This window comes from Panicum virgatum, chromosome 9K (genome assembly GCF_016808335.1).
Source record: "Panicum virgatum strain AP13 chromosome 9K, P.virgatum_v5, whole genome shotgun sequence".
Lineage (NCBI taxonomy): Eukaryota > Viridiplantae > Streptophyta > Magnoliopsida > Poales > Poaceae > Panicum > Panicum virgatum.
In genome coordinates this window covers 10,642,399-10,658,385 of record NC_053144.1, presented here as the reverse complement: position 1 = coordinate 10,658,385, position 15,987 = coordinate 10,642,399, and the positions used below count along the sequence as shown (strand labels likewise).

At 44.4% G+C, this 15,987-nt stretch overlaps 1 protein-coding gene across 3 annotated transcripts; it reads left to right on the top strand.

Moving 5' to 3' along the window:
* The first annotated feature begins 6,231 nt into the window (after positions 1-6,231).
* Positions 6,232-15,438, top strand: LOC120650053 (oxysterol-binding protein-related protein 1C-like). 3 transcript variants are annotated; one of them, XM_039927011.1, is made up of 10 exons: positions 6,232-6,860; positions 6,932-7,297; positions 8,684-8,783; positions 10,148-10,581; positions 11,383-11,538; positions 12,283-12,450; positions 12,516-12,656; positions 13,231-13,461; positions 13,545-13,658; positions 14,951-15,303. In XM_039927011.1, the coding sequence occupies exons 1-10, from the start codon at positions 6,339-6,341 to the stop codon at positions 15,119-15,121; spliced, it is 2,403 nt and encodes an 800-aa protein (XP_039782945.1). In that variant the 5' UTR covers positions 6,232-6,338; the 3' UTR covers positions 15,122-15,303. The 3 variants fall into 3 exon arrangements, with proteins under 3 accessions (XP_039782945.1, XP_039782944.1, XP_039782946.1); XM_039927010.1 differs by having other exon boundaries at positions 6,339-6,860; positions 10,145-10,581; positions 14,951-15,438; XM_039927012.1 differs by lacking the exon at positions 6,232-6,860 and having other exon boundaries at positions 7,203-7,297; positions 8,688-8,783; positions 10,145-10,581.
* Positions 15,439-15,987: the final 549 nt, after the last annotated feature.

The window sequence follows — 15,987 nt, the reverse complement described above, 5'->3', positions numbered from 1 at the left end:
ATGGGCGGGGGAATCCGGGGACGAGGCTGTTCAATCGTGTAGGAAATGTGGAATTTCTTGTAGTTGTTGCTACTATCGTACTACACCACCATCAGCTAAGATCTGCATGTGGTTGTCATGTGATTGGCCGCTGATGATTCTGATTTCGACCGGGGAAAACTTCGGAGCTAGCTAGTGCAGCTGCGCAAATTGAGTGAAAAAAAGAAAACTCGCCGGCTGATCATTTGATAGTGCACGAATTTTCTAGCGATCCGCCTGGTCCAAGTACAAGACCCACCAGTCACCACTCTCCCGAGCGCGCGCCAACGCGCGGCGGGTAATGGTTGCCGTCGGGGTGGAGGACCACGAATTCAATCGAGTTTATCCGCGCACGCCCCCCATCCCCGCCGCGCCGCGCCCACAAACGTGCATGCATGACCCACGCCCCGGTGGCCCGGTCAAGGTCGCCTTGATGGCCCCCCGCCGCCGCCCGCCGGCAGTCCGGCACAGTTGGAACCGGAGAAGGAGCGACGCGAGATCAATGATCAGCCCGCCGCCATCATCAATGATTAGCCCGCCGGAGTATTTGGCGACACCCCAGCCCGCGGGGGCGCGAGGCCTACGCGCCCCGGTCCGGCCTCCGGGCGACTGCCGCATGTGCGCGGCCGGCCATCAGGTTCGCGCGGGCGCCGGAGCCACGAGCCAAGCCGGGTACCCGGACTCCCGCGCCTTGTTCGGCTGGCTGGCTGGCTGGATGGCTGGCTGATTTCGCGTGAGAGAAAAATATTGTTGACTGGCTGGTTGGCTGGTGGCTGGGTTGATTTTGCGTGAGAGAAAAATACTGTTGTGGCTGGCTGAATCCGACTGAATCCGCCAGCCGAACAAGGCGCGGTGGCTCGGCCGGGCCACCCGACGGCAGGGCGGGCCCACTCGCCTGCCACGGAAAAGCGCGCGCCTGGCCGTGACGGGGAACGGTGGCGCCGTGCGGGGGCAGGTGAGAGTTGGGGTTTGGGCCAGCTTGGCTGGCTGGCGGCGGCAGCAGCTGGGATCGGGGGGCGCTGCGTCTGGTGGCCGCCGGCGAGCGGATCGATCCAGCCAGCGGCTCGAGGAGCGCGATTCGGTTGGCGAAGCGACCGTACACCGTGTTCCCGTGAAGTACGTCCACACTCCACGTGCACGTCGAAAGGTCAGATCCGAGCTCCTGCGACTTTCTTGATTTCTTCTAGGCCTTGCTGGTCCGTCCGGCGCGTGATTGCGTGTTCTTCCAGCGACGAGACGCATGCAGCGACAACGAGCCAAACCTGCTCGCGCTAATCCATTCCTGTGTGTGTGCGTGGCCGTGTCCACGTCTGCGGAAAGGAGTTCTGCACATTCCTCTAGGATTGAGAGAAATACTAGTGTTAGATTCCGAAGTTCCACTTGACATTGAACACCTTTAAAAGTAAAAGTCAAGGTAAATCCATTTTTCCGGTCAGTCATCGTCCCAATCATCGAATACAACAAGTAAAAGGCTTGGGACAGATGAACCAAGAACCAACGCTCTCCTGCAGCGACGTCTAGAAGGATGCTGACGTGGTGATCAGCCTGTGACGTTCGACGCAGCACCCTATCATAGACGGCATAATAATAAGGTAAAGGCGTGTGGGCATCGTCGTCCCCAGCTAAACCCCCGCTCTCGGATGAAAGAAAGTCGCGGCTCGCGAGTCGTTTTCAGGACAAGCGCCTGCTGCAGTTGCACGGTCAAAAATAGCTAGCACCTCGCACATGCAGAGCCGCAGAGAGGGAGATGCCTCGCCGAGAGCATCATGCCATGGCCCCCCACGAAGATATCCTCTCTCACTCTCTATCAGTCTACCTGAAAAGTGACATTCTGCAGAGTCTTGCGAACCGAACAAACCCCACGAACATCACGTTTAAGCTGGCCCATCCAAACTTTAATCTCCCAACCAAGTGCGCTGTTCCCCAACTCCTAGGAAATTTGAGCCCGTGGCGGCTGTTTCAGAACTCCACTCTTCCGGTGATGCTGCTTTTTTGATAGAGCTGAAGCTGCTATGAAATCCGTGAAATAGTTTCTTCCTATTTTCAGAAGTGGAGTTGGTGGAGCCTTAACATTTCTGCTCCTTTTAGAGCATCTTCAAGAGACTGGCCAAAAAGATTAGCCAAATTTAATGATTTAGCTATTCTCAAAAAAAAATTGACAAATAAATAATAGAGTACTCCTATAGACTCTGTATGGATGGCTAGTGAGGTAGGTTATCTAAAAATAGAGAGAGAATGAGGTGGGATGAAGAGCCACTAAATTTAGATAGTCATTTACAGAGTCTATTGGAGATGTTTTTGTTTAATAATAGCTAAATTAATTTTTACAAAACAATTTGACTAATCTCTTGAAGATGCTCAGTGTAAACCATTTCCAGCTTCAGGAGGTGCTTCATGCATCGAAGCGCTTTTTATCTCCATGCCCCCATCTGTTAAAACCTCTGCCCCTGTTTCCACTGTCGATTTTACCCTACCACTGCGGCATGCTGTCAGACAAAACCGAATTAATTCCATGGTTACAAAATTGAGCACCCCATGCGGGCGCGGTTAGTCAATGGTTAACAAGCAAGCTTATCTTGATCAGAAATTCAGATCCTTATAACCCACGCGATCAGGCGGTCGAGACACGCACCGGATCCCGGTGCAGGGGGGTCCGTCCTGTTGCTCTTGCGATATGTGCGAATATTTATTTGTAGCCCGCGTCTCGATCGAAATGTGCTGCCTGCCTCTGAGATCACGGTCGACCTGCTCTCGCGGTCTCGCCTCTGCTTTTTTCTGGCTGCGTTGCTCGCCTTTGCTTAGCAGCGCGGAGTTCCGTCCCGCAAGCCTTCTCCTCTCCTCCGTTCGCAAAGACGTCCGTGGGTTGTACGCCTGGGTCAGTCGCGGTGAAGGGAGCACGCAAAGGCGCGCGCACCCAACCCAAGCTAGTCCTCACACAAACGCCGTGGGCATATTATTAGAGTATGTGCGGCTGCGAGCTAATCTCTACACCTCAGAAACAAAAAAAAGTTTGGACCAAGCTGAGTACGTACTTATCTCTACATACATACCGTCTTTATCTTGTTTTCTCTTGGTACCTTCTACTATACATGAGAATCGAATGTGGCGGTGGACCAAATTTTTATTACACCATTACCGTCGATCCTATAACTCAAAAGAAAAATGGTGGCATAGCACCAGGTTTTAGCTATATTTTGCATGTAAATGAACATATAGAGAGATTAGAAAATTGAACTAAAGCGGTTGTATTATCTTATAGACTGTAGAAATGTATCATTTGCATTCACAGCATGACTGATTCTTTTTCTTAAATTTTTTTATGTTCGGTGCAATGAATGACGGAGGCCGTTTAAGTCTATGCAACAAAGATATCATCTTAAACAAAGAAAAGGTTCCCAAAAAAACAAAGAAAAGGAAAAAAAGTGTGAAGAATATCGGCGACCGCACAATGCACACAATGCACATTTGGTTGTTCAGCTCCATACGTGTATCCTTTCCTAATCATTATAGAGATGTAGTACAGCTCTTTTTAGACTTGTGTGTATTTTTTTAGGAAAAGCACGAAGACTAATAAGCCTCGCAATTACTAGGAACGTGCATAGAACTTCATTACGAAGCAGAGACACTTGAGGCAAGCGCATACTCACCTGTCTCTAACTACCCAGCCCCAACAAAACCTATGACGACGAAAAAGCTAGCAACGAGTATCCAAAAAAAAAAACTAGCAACGCAGCGCCGAGCCAGCCATCCATGACCCATGACATGGCCATGACCCCATCCGCTTGGCGCCAGGGGTGGAGACGCCCGGACTCCAGTTGGCAGCGACAAAACCCAGATGCATGTGTAGTACAGGTGGGGTTGGAACGGACAAGACAACGGGAGATGACATCCGATGCCATCGCCGTCCGCCTCGCCTCGCCGCCGCCGCTCCCGCGTCCGCGTCGCGGCGAGTGGTCCCGAAACTCCCTCCAGAAGTCCAGATAGCGCACGCGCTAGAGTTTCCGATCGCTGATCGAAATTGGAGCCGCGCCAGAAGTCGCGCGGCCGGGGACGCGGGGGCACGGTCGCGGCGCGGGGCTCGGCAGCCGGGCACGGGAGGCGCGTGCTAAGGTAGTAGGTGCGCTCGCTCGCCGATGAGCAGGGACAGATCGCGTCGCCGCTGCCGGCCGGGGGACGTCACGAGGCGGCGGTGGGCTTTCCACCGCGAGAGTCTGTCTGTTGACGAGACGCTTGCTGTACAAAAGGCGCGGCGCGGCATGTGAGCTTTTTTCCCGTTCCGTGTGGCGCGAGTCGATCGGAAGCCTCGAGCTTTCTGCACAGGAAATAAAGGTGGGGGCAGATAGAGACATAGGATAGCTTCTGCGATGGAAGATCGGAGGTGAACTCGATATCAAAAGGACCATCTTGTTCTGGTTAGGGGTCGTTCTCGTCGCGGCGGAGGCGACGAGCGATCCTTTTCAGACTTTCATGTGCCGATTCGTCGTCGCTCCCCGGACCGGAACTTCGTGAGGATTTCACCCCCCCCCCCCCCCCCCCCAGCTTTGCGGTTCGTGGAAGTTCTTTATTTCTAAGAGAGGGACGGGCGCGTGCGTCGCCGAGGTTCGATTCGGAGCAATTGTGGTTTTGCCATCTCTGGCTGCACTCCGACCAACCGGCCGGCGAGGTCAGGAGTTCACGACGTCAGGACTCGTGACGACCTGCTAAAATCATCCGCCCAATGGTAACAGAGGAAGTGCGAGGAAGATTGGTGCCGTTTGCGTCGGCCGCGCGGCAGGAAGGCATCCCCGCCCCCCAATGCGACTCGTCAAATTCAGCGCCCCCACGACGTGCGCGCGTGAACGGCCCGGACGTGGCCGACGACTGCCTGGCGGCTGGCCGGGCGACCGACCCTGACAGTGCATTTTGCCTTGGGGACGTTGGACGCCTGGCTGGTGCCACCATGGGACACGGACAGATAGGAGAGGGAGAGCTCAAAGGGGATCTTACCACACAAACCCGTTTTTAGTTGTGATGATCAATTTGATCATAAGTTTCCCTTTTTGTTGTGATGAAAATCAAGTGTGGCAATTAAAAGGTTGTACCAAGATTAGGTTCGCGGCGAAAAATGTGTGTTAGGTCTAAGTATCATCCCCACGCAATATAAGTATCAATAATGGGCAGCATGGGATGACGAGTCATAGTATCAGTATATATTATGCATATGAAATGAGCATCTAGAGATTTCTGGGTGATGCAGTACATGGATAAAGAATATATTCAAATAAATCTACATCTTCACAAATATACAATTTGGTTCTATAATGTCCAAGACTAAGAAGATGATGTCATTTTTGGGTTCGTGTCTTGAGTGTGGTATGTGCAGCAATTATTGTGTTCAACGGCATAGTATAATGCCATGGTAAGGATTGTTTACTTGTGCATATTTATTTAAGATTATTCTAATGATGATACGATATCATAATACAATGCACTCGGAATATGTAAGGCTGTTATCAACGGGATAGTGATGTCGCCTAACATCACATTTTGCTCAACATGGAGGTGAGAGAAAGGAGGAAAGATGCACACTAGTGCGCTAAGAAGTAGTACTCCAATATTTTTTCTACCTTTATTTATTCTTCAATCACTACATTACCTAGCAATATCGATACCATTGTTGTAGTCGAACTAAGAAAAATTACTTTTCGGTGGCCATCTCTCACCAATGACTTAATCTTCGTTAATGCCTTTCCAAATTGTTGGTCATATTATCTTTTTATTAGCGTTTTTGCTATAATTGATGAAAATGTTTTTTAATAGACTGGTCAATGTAATTGATAAAAATGTTGAATTTAGCACTACATCAACAATTGATGTTGAATTATTTGTAAACGTCTCGGCATCCCATGACTACAGCCTCGTACTAATGACCTAATATTTATCCTTCTTCCATATAATATTGGGTGCGTTGATCATGGTCGGGAATGGCAGCGCGATCCATTCAACAAGAATTGGGCGAAATTATAATAGAAAATTTTGACGAAATTCAAAAGAGCGTTAAAATTTGAACCATATGAGCGTTAAAAGAGAATTCGGGACCAAGTAAAAAAAGGATCGGACAACTCAACCGTCCCTCCTGGAGGCTGCAGCCGCCGTTTAGCTCCCTCCCTCCTCTTCTCCCCGGCTCCCGGCGGGCATTTAAACCCCTCGCCCAATTCCCCTAATAAAATGCGCCCGTTCCCAGCGCAAAATTAAAAAACAAAAAACAAAAAAATCCGCTACCTCGCCGGCGACAGGGGCGACCGCGCGCGCCCCACGCCGGTGCCAATCCCGACCGCCCCATGCACCCATTCTGCTGCGCGCCGCTCGTGCCCGTGTCGCCCGCGGCCTCCGCCGCCTCCGCCGCGGCCGCGTCCTCCGCGGTGGCGGGCGCCCCGGCGATGATGCCGCCGCCGCAGCCCCCGCCGCTGCCGCCTCCGCCGCCGCGAAGCAACTCTGCTCCCGTCGGTGAGAGGCGGGCGCGCGCGGCGGGGGCGAGCGGTGGCGGAGGAGGCGGTTCCTCGCCGCCCGAGGGAGTGAAGCTGAACGAGATCGTCGGCGGCGGCATCTCGGGAATCCTGTACAAGTGGGTCAACTACGGGCGCGGGTGGAGGCCGCGCTGGTTCGCGCTTCACGACGGCGTGCTCTCCTACTACAAGATCCACGGGCCCGACCGCATCGTCCTCTCGCGCGAGACCGAGCGGGGCGCCAAGGTCATCGGCGAGGACTCCCTCCGCCGCCTCAACCGCCCCTCCACCTCCTCGTCCTCCCACTCCAACGGCCATCATCAGCCTCGCAACCCCATCGGCGAAATCCACCTCAAGGTCGTCGGTCCTGTCCGCCTTCGTGATCGCCAGATCCATTTCGTCAGCTAACGATGCGGTTGCGTGTGCAGGTGTCAACTGTGAGGGAGAGTAGATCGGACGACAAGAGATTCTCGATCTTCTCGGGCACGAAGACGCTGCACCTGCGAGCGGAGACAAGGGAGGACAGGGCGGCATGGCTGGAGGCGCTGCGAGCGACCAAGGACATGTTCCCGAGGATGTCATCGAGCGAGATGGTCGAGCCAGGGGACACCGCAGCAGCCGTGGCTGTCTCAACCGAGCGCCTAAGGCAGCGGCTGCAGCAGGAAGGGGTCAGCGAGGCGGCCATTGCTGACAGCGAGAAGATCGTGCGGGCAGAATTCGAGGCTCTGCACAAGCAACTTGTGCTCTCCAAGCAGAAGCATGCGCTTCTCGTGGAAACACTTCGCCAGCTAGAGGTACTTCCATCAACTGTACTTCAGGTTGCAGATCGAATAGAATCTGGTTGTGCATGAAGTGGGAATTATTGCTTTTCATTGCATGGTTGTGTCATGCTTGGATATTCTTCATCCTGTACATGATTCAATTCATTGAAGAAAAAAGTACGAAGCTACTGGTAAATATTTGGCACAGAGCATGCTCTTCTGTAGTAGCTCGCATATATTGACTATAGTGTACTTGGAAATTTGAATTTTCGTTGTTACTCTTACGGATTGTACTGTATGTTTTCCAGTACTTCTACTTTTCTTATGCTGTTGCTTTTGTCAGTTGGCCAAAATGTACGTGAACATTAGATAATGGAATGTGCTACCAAATATAGCTGATGCAGTCCATTTAACGTCATGTCAAAAACCAGAAAACAAAGCAAAAGTTCAATTATCCATTCTAGATGTTTGTTTTGGCTTTATTTTACCTGGTTCTTTGGTTATACCAAAGTTTAAATGGTTATATTTCAGAGCTTTCATCCTTGCTCACAAGATGCTTTCTCATGTGTTTTGGTCCTTTTGGAGGACAAAAATGGTATACTAGTTGCTATGTAAGCTCACTACTTCATTGTTCTTCAGTTTTAAGTTCCCTGTTCCTGGTATATCTACTAGCTATATCTATTCTACTCATAGTTTGATATACTCATCTTTCCATTCCTAACATTTCCTGGGTTGGCTTTTTTGCCATTTGAGTTTAATCAATAAGCTTTTGTTGTTCGGTGGTTGATATGCAGAATAGATTTAACCTTGATCATCTAACTGCATTAGGATATTTGTTCTGTCTTGTCGAGCATGAAACAAATGCGAGCATCTGTGCATCTGTTAAGTAGCACATGTTTTTACTTTAGCTCAGGTTAACTGGCATTTGATTGCTGATCATTTGATTTTATATTGATGGTATCTTATTACATGTTATGTTAATGTTCGTACTGTTGGAGGGTCGTAGAATTGAACTGTGTACACTACTATGTTATGTATGTTGAAGAGAAAGGACTGGTGCTTTTATATTAAAGTATAAGTATAAATGACCAAGTATGCTCAAACTGTGCACATGAATATGGAGTCAGCCTGTTGACTAGAGCTTAGAAGTTAGATGGTAATCGGACATAATTCTTTGTTGTCTCTGAGAATGTAACTGGCTATCTTTTTTTTTTCACTCCCAAAATTGTATTCCTTTTGTGTTCGTGTGAACTAGTTCTGCCATTTGTATATTAAGATTTTTTTTAACTTTTCCTTTCGTTACTGCTTCATGTGCTGATTTGTACGATCTGTATGTTGATGTTTACTGCGGAACTTTTAAAATGTTTATGCTAGTGATATCCTCATCTGATGAAGCATTTTTGTGTTGCCTTGCTGTAGACAGAAAAGGTTGATTTGGAGAATACCCTTGTCGATGAGAGCCAAAGACAGTCGAAAGAGTATGGATCTGCTTCTAAATCAAGGCATGACAAGTATAGTGGTATGATAATTGGTGCAATGGTTTGTCATGTCTCACTGGTACACTTGTTATTGGCATGCACTGTACCTTTGTGGTCAAAACTTGTTAGTTGTTCTTATGTATCCATACTAGTATGACCTTAGAAAACAGGTACATGATGAAATGACTCTCCAATGTTGGATATTAGCAGTTATTTTTTTTCCAGTGGCATATACCACCAAATTAGCTTTAAGCCAGTAGAATTTAAGACCAATTTGTTGTCTATTTGTTTGGAATTGGATATGATTGAGCAATACCATAGCTGGGTCCGTTGACCAGAATGTTGGCAAGCTATTGGTTTCCATGTGTTCGCTACTTAATACTAGGAAATTTCAATCCATCCAGATTATTCTTAGCTTTTCTAAACTGCCACAACATTTTGGTTGTTGTCGCCAAAATCAAAACTGAGCTCTGTGATTGTAGGAATAATGTTAGGTTATTCACTCATGCAATCTCCTAACTATTTCCTTTTCTTATTCTCATGGTCATGGGGATGCTTTTTTCTGAGGTTTTTAAATCCACCATGCTGGCATGATCATTTCTAAAATAAAATCGTCTCATACTAAAAGATGGTAACGCCGTCGCTTTATGATTGTTGAATGTCATGATTCTTGTATGCTGATTTCATGTACCTTATTGGCCCTAGTTTCACTGGATGCTTTGCCTTCCTGATTGAAATCTGTCTCTTGGCAGAATTTTTCTTGTGTAGTAGGTGCAATAAGAATTATTATTCTGTCTGACCTTGGTCAACTCCTGTAAAACATAGTTCCAAATGTGCTTGATGAATGTTTTTGAAAATTTTAATTAGCTTTTAAACTTTTTCCATTTGAATGTTTTATAAACATTTAATTTTGATATAGCAGGGTTTTGATATCCTACCCAAAGGGCCTTTTTCAGATGGAAGCAGTACCGAAGTATTTATTTCATTTGAAATTAAATAGAGATTTAATTGATAGTACAGGACCACTACAACTCATTGTCATCTCTCCTAGTTACCTGGTCTGACTTCAAGGTTATGCCATGAAGTGGCCATATGCCATCCTGAGTGCATGCCACAAGAAATAGCAACAAACTCTCCAGCCATCATCACTGGCTACATCCACAATACATATTTGAGCACTGCAGCAAACCATCCAATGCTCACAAACTTATTAGGTTACCTACCTGGACCCTAGTTAACCATGTATTTGCTGGCAATTATGATCCCTCCTGAGCAGTTATTCCATGTGCATGTAGTTTTTTTAATCCATAATGTGGAATTCATCTATTTCAGACTAATTTACATTGTGTACCGATTTAGTTTACTTTACCTGGCTTACTGAGCAATTGTTTTTCTTTTCCAGAAGGAAGTGCTAGTGAATCTGATGATTATAATGAACCACAAGATCCTGCTGAAGAGACTGATGATGATGAGAACATTTACTTTGATACCAGAGATTTTCTATCATCAAGCTCTTTTAAAAGTAGTGGATCTGATTTTCAAAGATCTGAAGGTGGTTCAGATGATGAAGATGATTATCCAATGGATGGAATTGATCCTTCCATGAAGTCTGTTGGAATTAGTTATCCATATGTAAGAAGACGGAAGAAGCTACCAGATCCAGTTGAGAAAGAGAAGGGTGTAAGCTTGTGGTCAATGATCAAGGACAACATAGGAAAGGATCTCACGAAAGTCTGTCTGCCAGTTTACTTCAATGAGCCACTCTCATCATTGCAAAAATGTTTTGAAGATCTTGAGTACTCCTACCTTATTGATCGCGCATCTGAATGGGGGAAAAGGGTATTACTTCTTCCTTTCCCTGATAACATTTTCATGTGTGCATCTTCTGTAATATTTTGACTGCAACTAGCTATAGGCATTCGATTTATTAGATTTTCGTAGCAGTATATCATCTCAAACTTGCTACTTATTCAATTCATGATACTCTAGCCTGCCTTGTGGTGTACATCTGATGCTAGCTACTTTAAGATCACACTGTTGACTTGCTGACTCCGAAAAATGGGGATACTCTTTTCTTTGTTGCCAAAGATTACAACAACCCTCCATATATAGTTGATTGCACAACAATTTATGTAAACAATTTGTACGAATATAAATAACATGCAACTAACCATGTCAATAATTTGAAAAATGGAATGCATGGAAACATATTAAGTTTCCTCAACATGGTTTCTTCATCTCACTGTACATGCCTTGCCTAAAAAGATGCAGTTCATCAGTATGGTTCATCTAGCACCCCTTCATTTCAGAGAAAAAATAATGATAATACTTAATGATTATGCTTGATCCTCTATCTGGCTTATAAGAGTTCCTATTAACTGTTTTTTTCATAAATGAAGTCCGGTGCATCTGCCATATTGGAAGATTATTCATGCACCATTAAGCTGTGTATGCTAATTCTTTCATCCATGTAACATGGGATGTTCTCCCACTGGTAGGATGTCGTTCACTGTAAAGACATTCTCTCCCACTGTCTGTGATTACTGAAACATCCCATTAATTGAAAATATGCTTATTTGCATGTGTAAGGGTTAGTCACAGTCAAGTGGCTCACCTATCTTTTTTGTGTTTTATGCCCAGGGGAATAGTCTTATGAGGATTCTTAGCGTAGCAGCTTTTGCTGTTTCTGGATATGCCTCTACAGATGGGAGAAGCTGTAAGCCCTTTAATCCCCTTCTTGGGGAGACATATGAAGCAGATTATCCGGACAAAGGCCTCCGTTTTTTCTCTGAAAAGGTCTGTTAATTAAGCACATTTCTTTGTTAAGTTGGCATAATCATTCCTTTTCTGTTGACCATGCTTTTCGATACAGTATGTCAGTATTTTTTTTTTCATAAATAATAACCCATGCTTTTCAAAATGAGTAACAGTATATGACATGTCTAGTTAAGTTTTTTATTTTTCTTAAAATGTTAATCCTAATTTGGGTTATCCATGCTTTATAGTGCTTCACTTATTTGACGTGCTACATGCCTTTCTTCTTGGTGAATATTATGTTCTTGCCTGAAGTTTCTCAAAATTCTTGCTTGTTGTAGTGGCAAATGTATTGCTTGCTGGGATATGGGGCTTGCCAATCAGCAAATAGGACATTGGGTTTTACATTACATTGGCCACTTCTTTTGGTTACTATTCTTGTTTACTTCTGTCTATTCTTGTGACGGCAACATGTATGTCATTTCTGTACTTGTGTAACATACTGGATAAACACTATCTATCCACTGCTATTGGTTACTATTCTTGTTTAGTGCTCTCTTTTCTTGTGATGGTGACGTTTGTCGTTTCTGTACTTGTGTAACATACTGGATAAACACTATCTATCTGTTGATTTTGAATTACTGCTCTGTACCTACTTGATTTTCAGATAGCATGTGAATCTATAAGACACAAATCATATCTGTTTGAGTGTACTGTAGGATTTCTGCAATATGAGATATATTTCCTTTGCATTTTGTTGATGAAAATTATTCAACCACTTGCCAGGTTAGTCATCATCCTATGGTTGTTGCATGCCACTGTGAGGGAACTGGCTGGAGGTTTTGGGCTGATAGCAACCTAAAGAGCAAATTCTGGGGTCGTTCAATTCAGCTTGATCCGGTTGGTGCATTGACACTGGAGTTTGAGGATGGTGAAGTTTTCCAGTGGAGCAAGGTATTATCACAGAACTTATAATAAATGGTCGATCAATGAAATTAACTGATTGGAAATATCTTCAGGTGACTACCTCAATTTACAATCTTATATTGGGCAAACTGTACTGTGATCACTATGGCACTATGCGCATTCAAGGTAATCGTGAGTATTCATGTAAGCTGAAGTTCAAGGAGCAGTCCATAATCGATCGCAATCCTCACCAGGTAATTTGCATTTTATTCTGTAATACTATGGTTTTATTTTGTCAGCGTGTCAGTTTTTTTCCAGTTTCTTTCCTCAGTGTATTCCTTTACAATTTGTTTCTTTTTCTAAACAATTTTGTTCGGAAGATTGCAATGGAACTGATTTTGAAAGCACTGGGAACTTTAGTGCGTAGGATCTCACTTGAAATAATTTCCTATGCTTGAGTTTGAGCCTGAGCACTCTAATTCTTGTTAGATTTGTAGATCTGAAAAAGCTTATACAGAAGGCAAAATCATATGACCACATCCCATTTGTTGACCGTGTAGACTTTCAATTCAAGTTGTATTGGTTTTATAAAAAAAATAGAAATGTCCTGTACCTTTCTGGTCAAGAATGACAATTCTCTTTCTGTTCCCAGTTGAGAAATGATCTCACATCAAATTTAAATTGATACTGAATATCGGTATTAATTCTCTGCACTTTCTTATTTGATGATGTACTCAACTTTCCGATACTGCCATATGCACATCATATCTCTATGTACTTAGTTATTTTAGAGGGTATTATTCAGTTCAGCCAAAAATGCATATGCAGGTGCAAGGTGTTGTTCAAGACAGAAGTGGTCGAACTGTTGCTACACTATTTGGAAAGTGGGATGAAAGTATGCACTATGTAATGGGTGATTGCTTTGGGAAAGGCAAGGGATCTGAACAGTTCTCAGAGGCGCATTTGCTGTGGAAAAGAAGCAAACCACCTAAGTTTCCCACTAGATACAATCTCACTAGCTTTGCAATTACATTGAATGAACTTACCCCTGGATTGAAGGTAAAGTTTACTGTGTGTTGTACGAAGCTTCATCACAGGATCATATTATTGTTTTCAGGCTCATATTTTTAACATGTAAACAGGAGAAACTGCCACCGACAGACTCAAGATTACGACCAGATCAGAGATGTCTGGAGAATGGTGAATATGAAAGGGCAAATGCTGAGAAGTTGAGGCTTGAACAGAGGCAGCGGCAGGTCAGACTATGGCTTCACACTTCCACATACTTTGTTCTATTAAACATCCCCATTTAATTTATTGTAATTCAGGTGCAGCAAACATTCATACAACTGTGTTGCAGATTGAACATTTGACATATTTTTGTGTCGTGTTCTGGCACACATCCCTATTTAATACTTGATTGGATCTTCGTGGGACTTCATATTTTGCATTTTATACCCATGTCATATTTTGACATGGGTAAAAGTTTGCATCAGTGTAGAGTATGCCTACATACAGTTACATACACCTGTGCCAGTGCCAGTTGAAGTTTGTGTGCTGTATGTTGAATTGTCGACTGACCTGTATTAATATCATTGTTATAGCATAAAGAGTTTGGTTGTGCATTTACCTTTGTTCCCCTTCTTTCCAAATAAACAGACTAGTTCAAGTGCACTAGACTCAGAAGTCATCAATACCGAAAATAACCAAATCAATGCCTTGCAACACTATTTATTATTCATCCCCATCTCCTATAAACTTGGTGTGCTACTCGCCAGCTACATTTCAGCAGCCATCAAAGTTAAACTGATATTGTTTAGGATTCCTTTGTATCGCCTTGTATCATGCTGTGATCAAGTAATATGATCTTGACCAACACAGCTTGGGAGTTGGTTTGCGTGACAAGATTTGGATATGAGTTATTTTTAGTGTCCATGGAACTATATCTTTAAAGTAAAGTTGTGTTTTAAGTGTCATTTCTTTAACCTTTTGTATGGATTTGGGGCAAGTTCCTCTTGACAGTGAATAGTAGATTATGCTAACGCTCATGGTGCCACTATGACAGTAACAGAAGGGACATAGCCCCATATGTGATGTATATCCAAGGTGCCATGAGTGTGTTGTTCCGACACATACATTAAACTTCTGTTTTAGTTAATCACATGTTGGAATTACCTACAAACATGACCATCTATGCCAATGGTTAGTTGCATATGCGTTTGGAGTATCTCCGCATGACCGCATGCAACCCACAGGACATTTTATGTGATCCCAATGCAAAATGGATTGAGAAATTTGTCATAACAAAAGTTCTGGTTCAACTCTGAAACTGTGTAAAAACTTTTTTAAACAATTGAGAACAGATGGTCAAACTTACATGACGCCGCATACATGAGCAAGAATGTTAAAGAATTGCTTTCATAATGTCTAATATGTAGTTTGTTAGACTTATTTGTAGTCATCATAACATGTTGACCCAGTTTACCTGAATTTAATCAAGTTGCAGTTTGGACTGATTGGTTAAGGCACCATACCAATTGTACTGCAGGCACGAAAGATGCAGGAGAGCGGGTGGAAGCCTAGGTGGTTTGCGAAGGACAAAGCTACTGACACATACCGTTACACTGGTGGTTACTGGGAATCCAGAGAAAAAGGCAGCTGGGATGGCTGCCCTGACATCTTCGGACAAGTCCCTAACGATCTGATGATAACTGACTAGGTTTGAGTAGGTTACAGGTCTTTTGGTTCTCTGCCGTTTTGGGGATCACTTGATTCCAGAAATTTTAGTGGTTCATATTAGAGCAATTAAATGCCCGTTGACATGTAAGCAATGGCAGTGCATCGGATAATATTGGCCTCGTACATAATAAGAGAATGGTTCATCCCACATGTCACCTTAAATTTTCGGGTAAGTAATTGTTTTCTTGTGAGGGTTTCATCCTCGCAAGTTAGTGGTGTCGGCATCTGTGTATTTCATACATTGGATATGTAAGTATGCATACAAGAAGGTCTGAATTTGTGCATCACATATTCACATGGGACCGTTCGGAGTGCTAGTCAAGACACTTGTGTTCGTAGTTTGCATATCCTGAAGCACCATAGGCTACATGTACATCATAGGTGTACAATATTTAGATGTACAAATAGAGATCTGAATTATCGATTGTTTTTGTACAAAAACTGATTGCAATGGACAAACCGTGAAATAAAAAATTTTAGGTATAATTAAGCTCTATAGTTTTATGTAAATTTTATCTTCATCTGAGCTCATATGAAGATGTGCAAGAAAAACAGATATCTCGCCTTTTGAAACAGTGAAGTTATTTTTTTTTCTTTTGAATGGGCTGTATTTAAAGAGAATATGTGCAAACCATTCTTTTCGTTCAAACCTTGCAAACTTCAGGTTGTCTTGCACCTGATAAATTCCGCATTTGAGTTGGTATAGAAGTATATGTTTCTGTAAAAACGCTTCTTTTTTAGCCAAAAATAAAAGAACTTTCTGTGGGGTGCGTTGACATTGGGCTATCTCAGCCCCGCTGAGAGATATACAGTCCATCTGGTCCATTTGCCACTGGTCTCTTACAG

Excerpts from the sequence above, each read along its gene's own strand:
- LOC120650053 (XM_039927010.1), top strand. The coding sequence starts at position 6,339 with ATGCACCCATTCTGCTGCGCGCCGCTCGTGCCCGTGTCGCCCGCGGCC. Across the intron at positions 10,582-11,382 it reads CATCTGAATGGGGGAAAAGG|GGGAATAGTCTTATGAGGAT; the intron begins GTATTACTTCTT and ends TTTTATGCCCAG. Across the intron at positions 11,539-12,282 it reads TCCGTTTTTTCTCTGAAAAG|GTTAGTCATCATCCTATGGT; the intron begins GTCTGTTAATTA and ends ACCACTTGCCAG.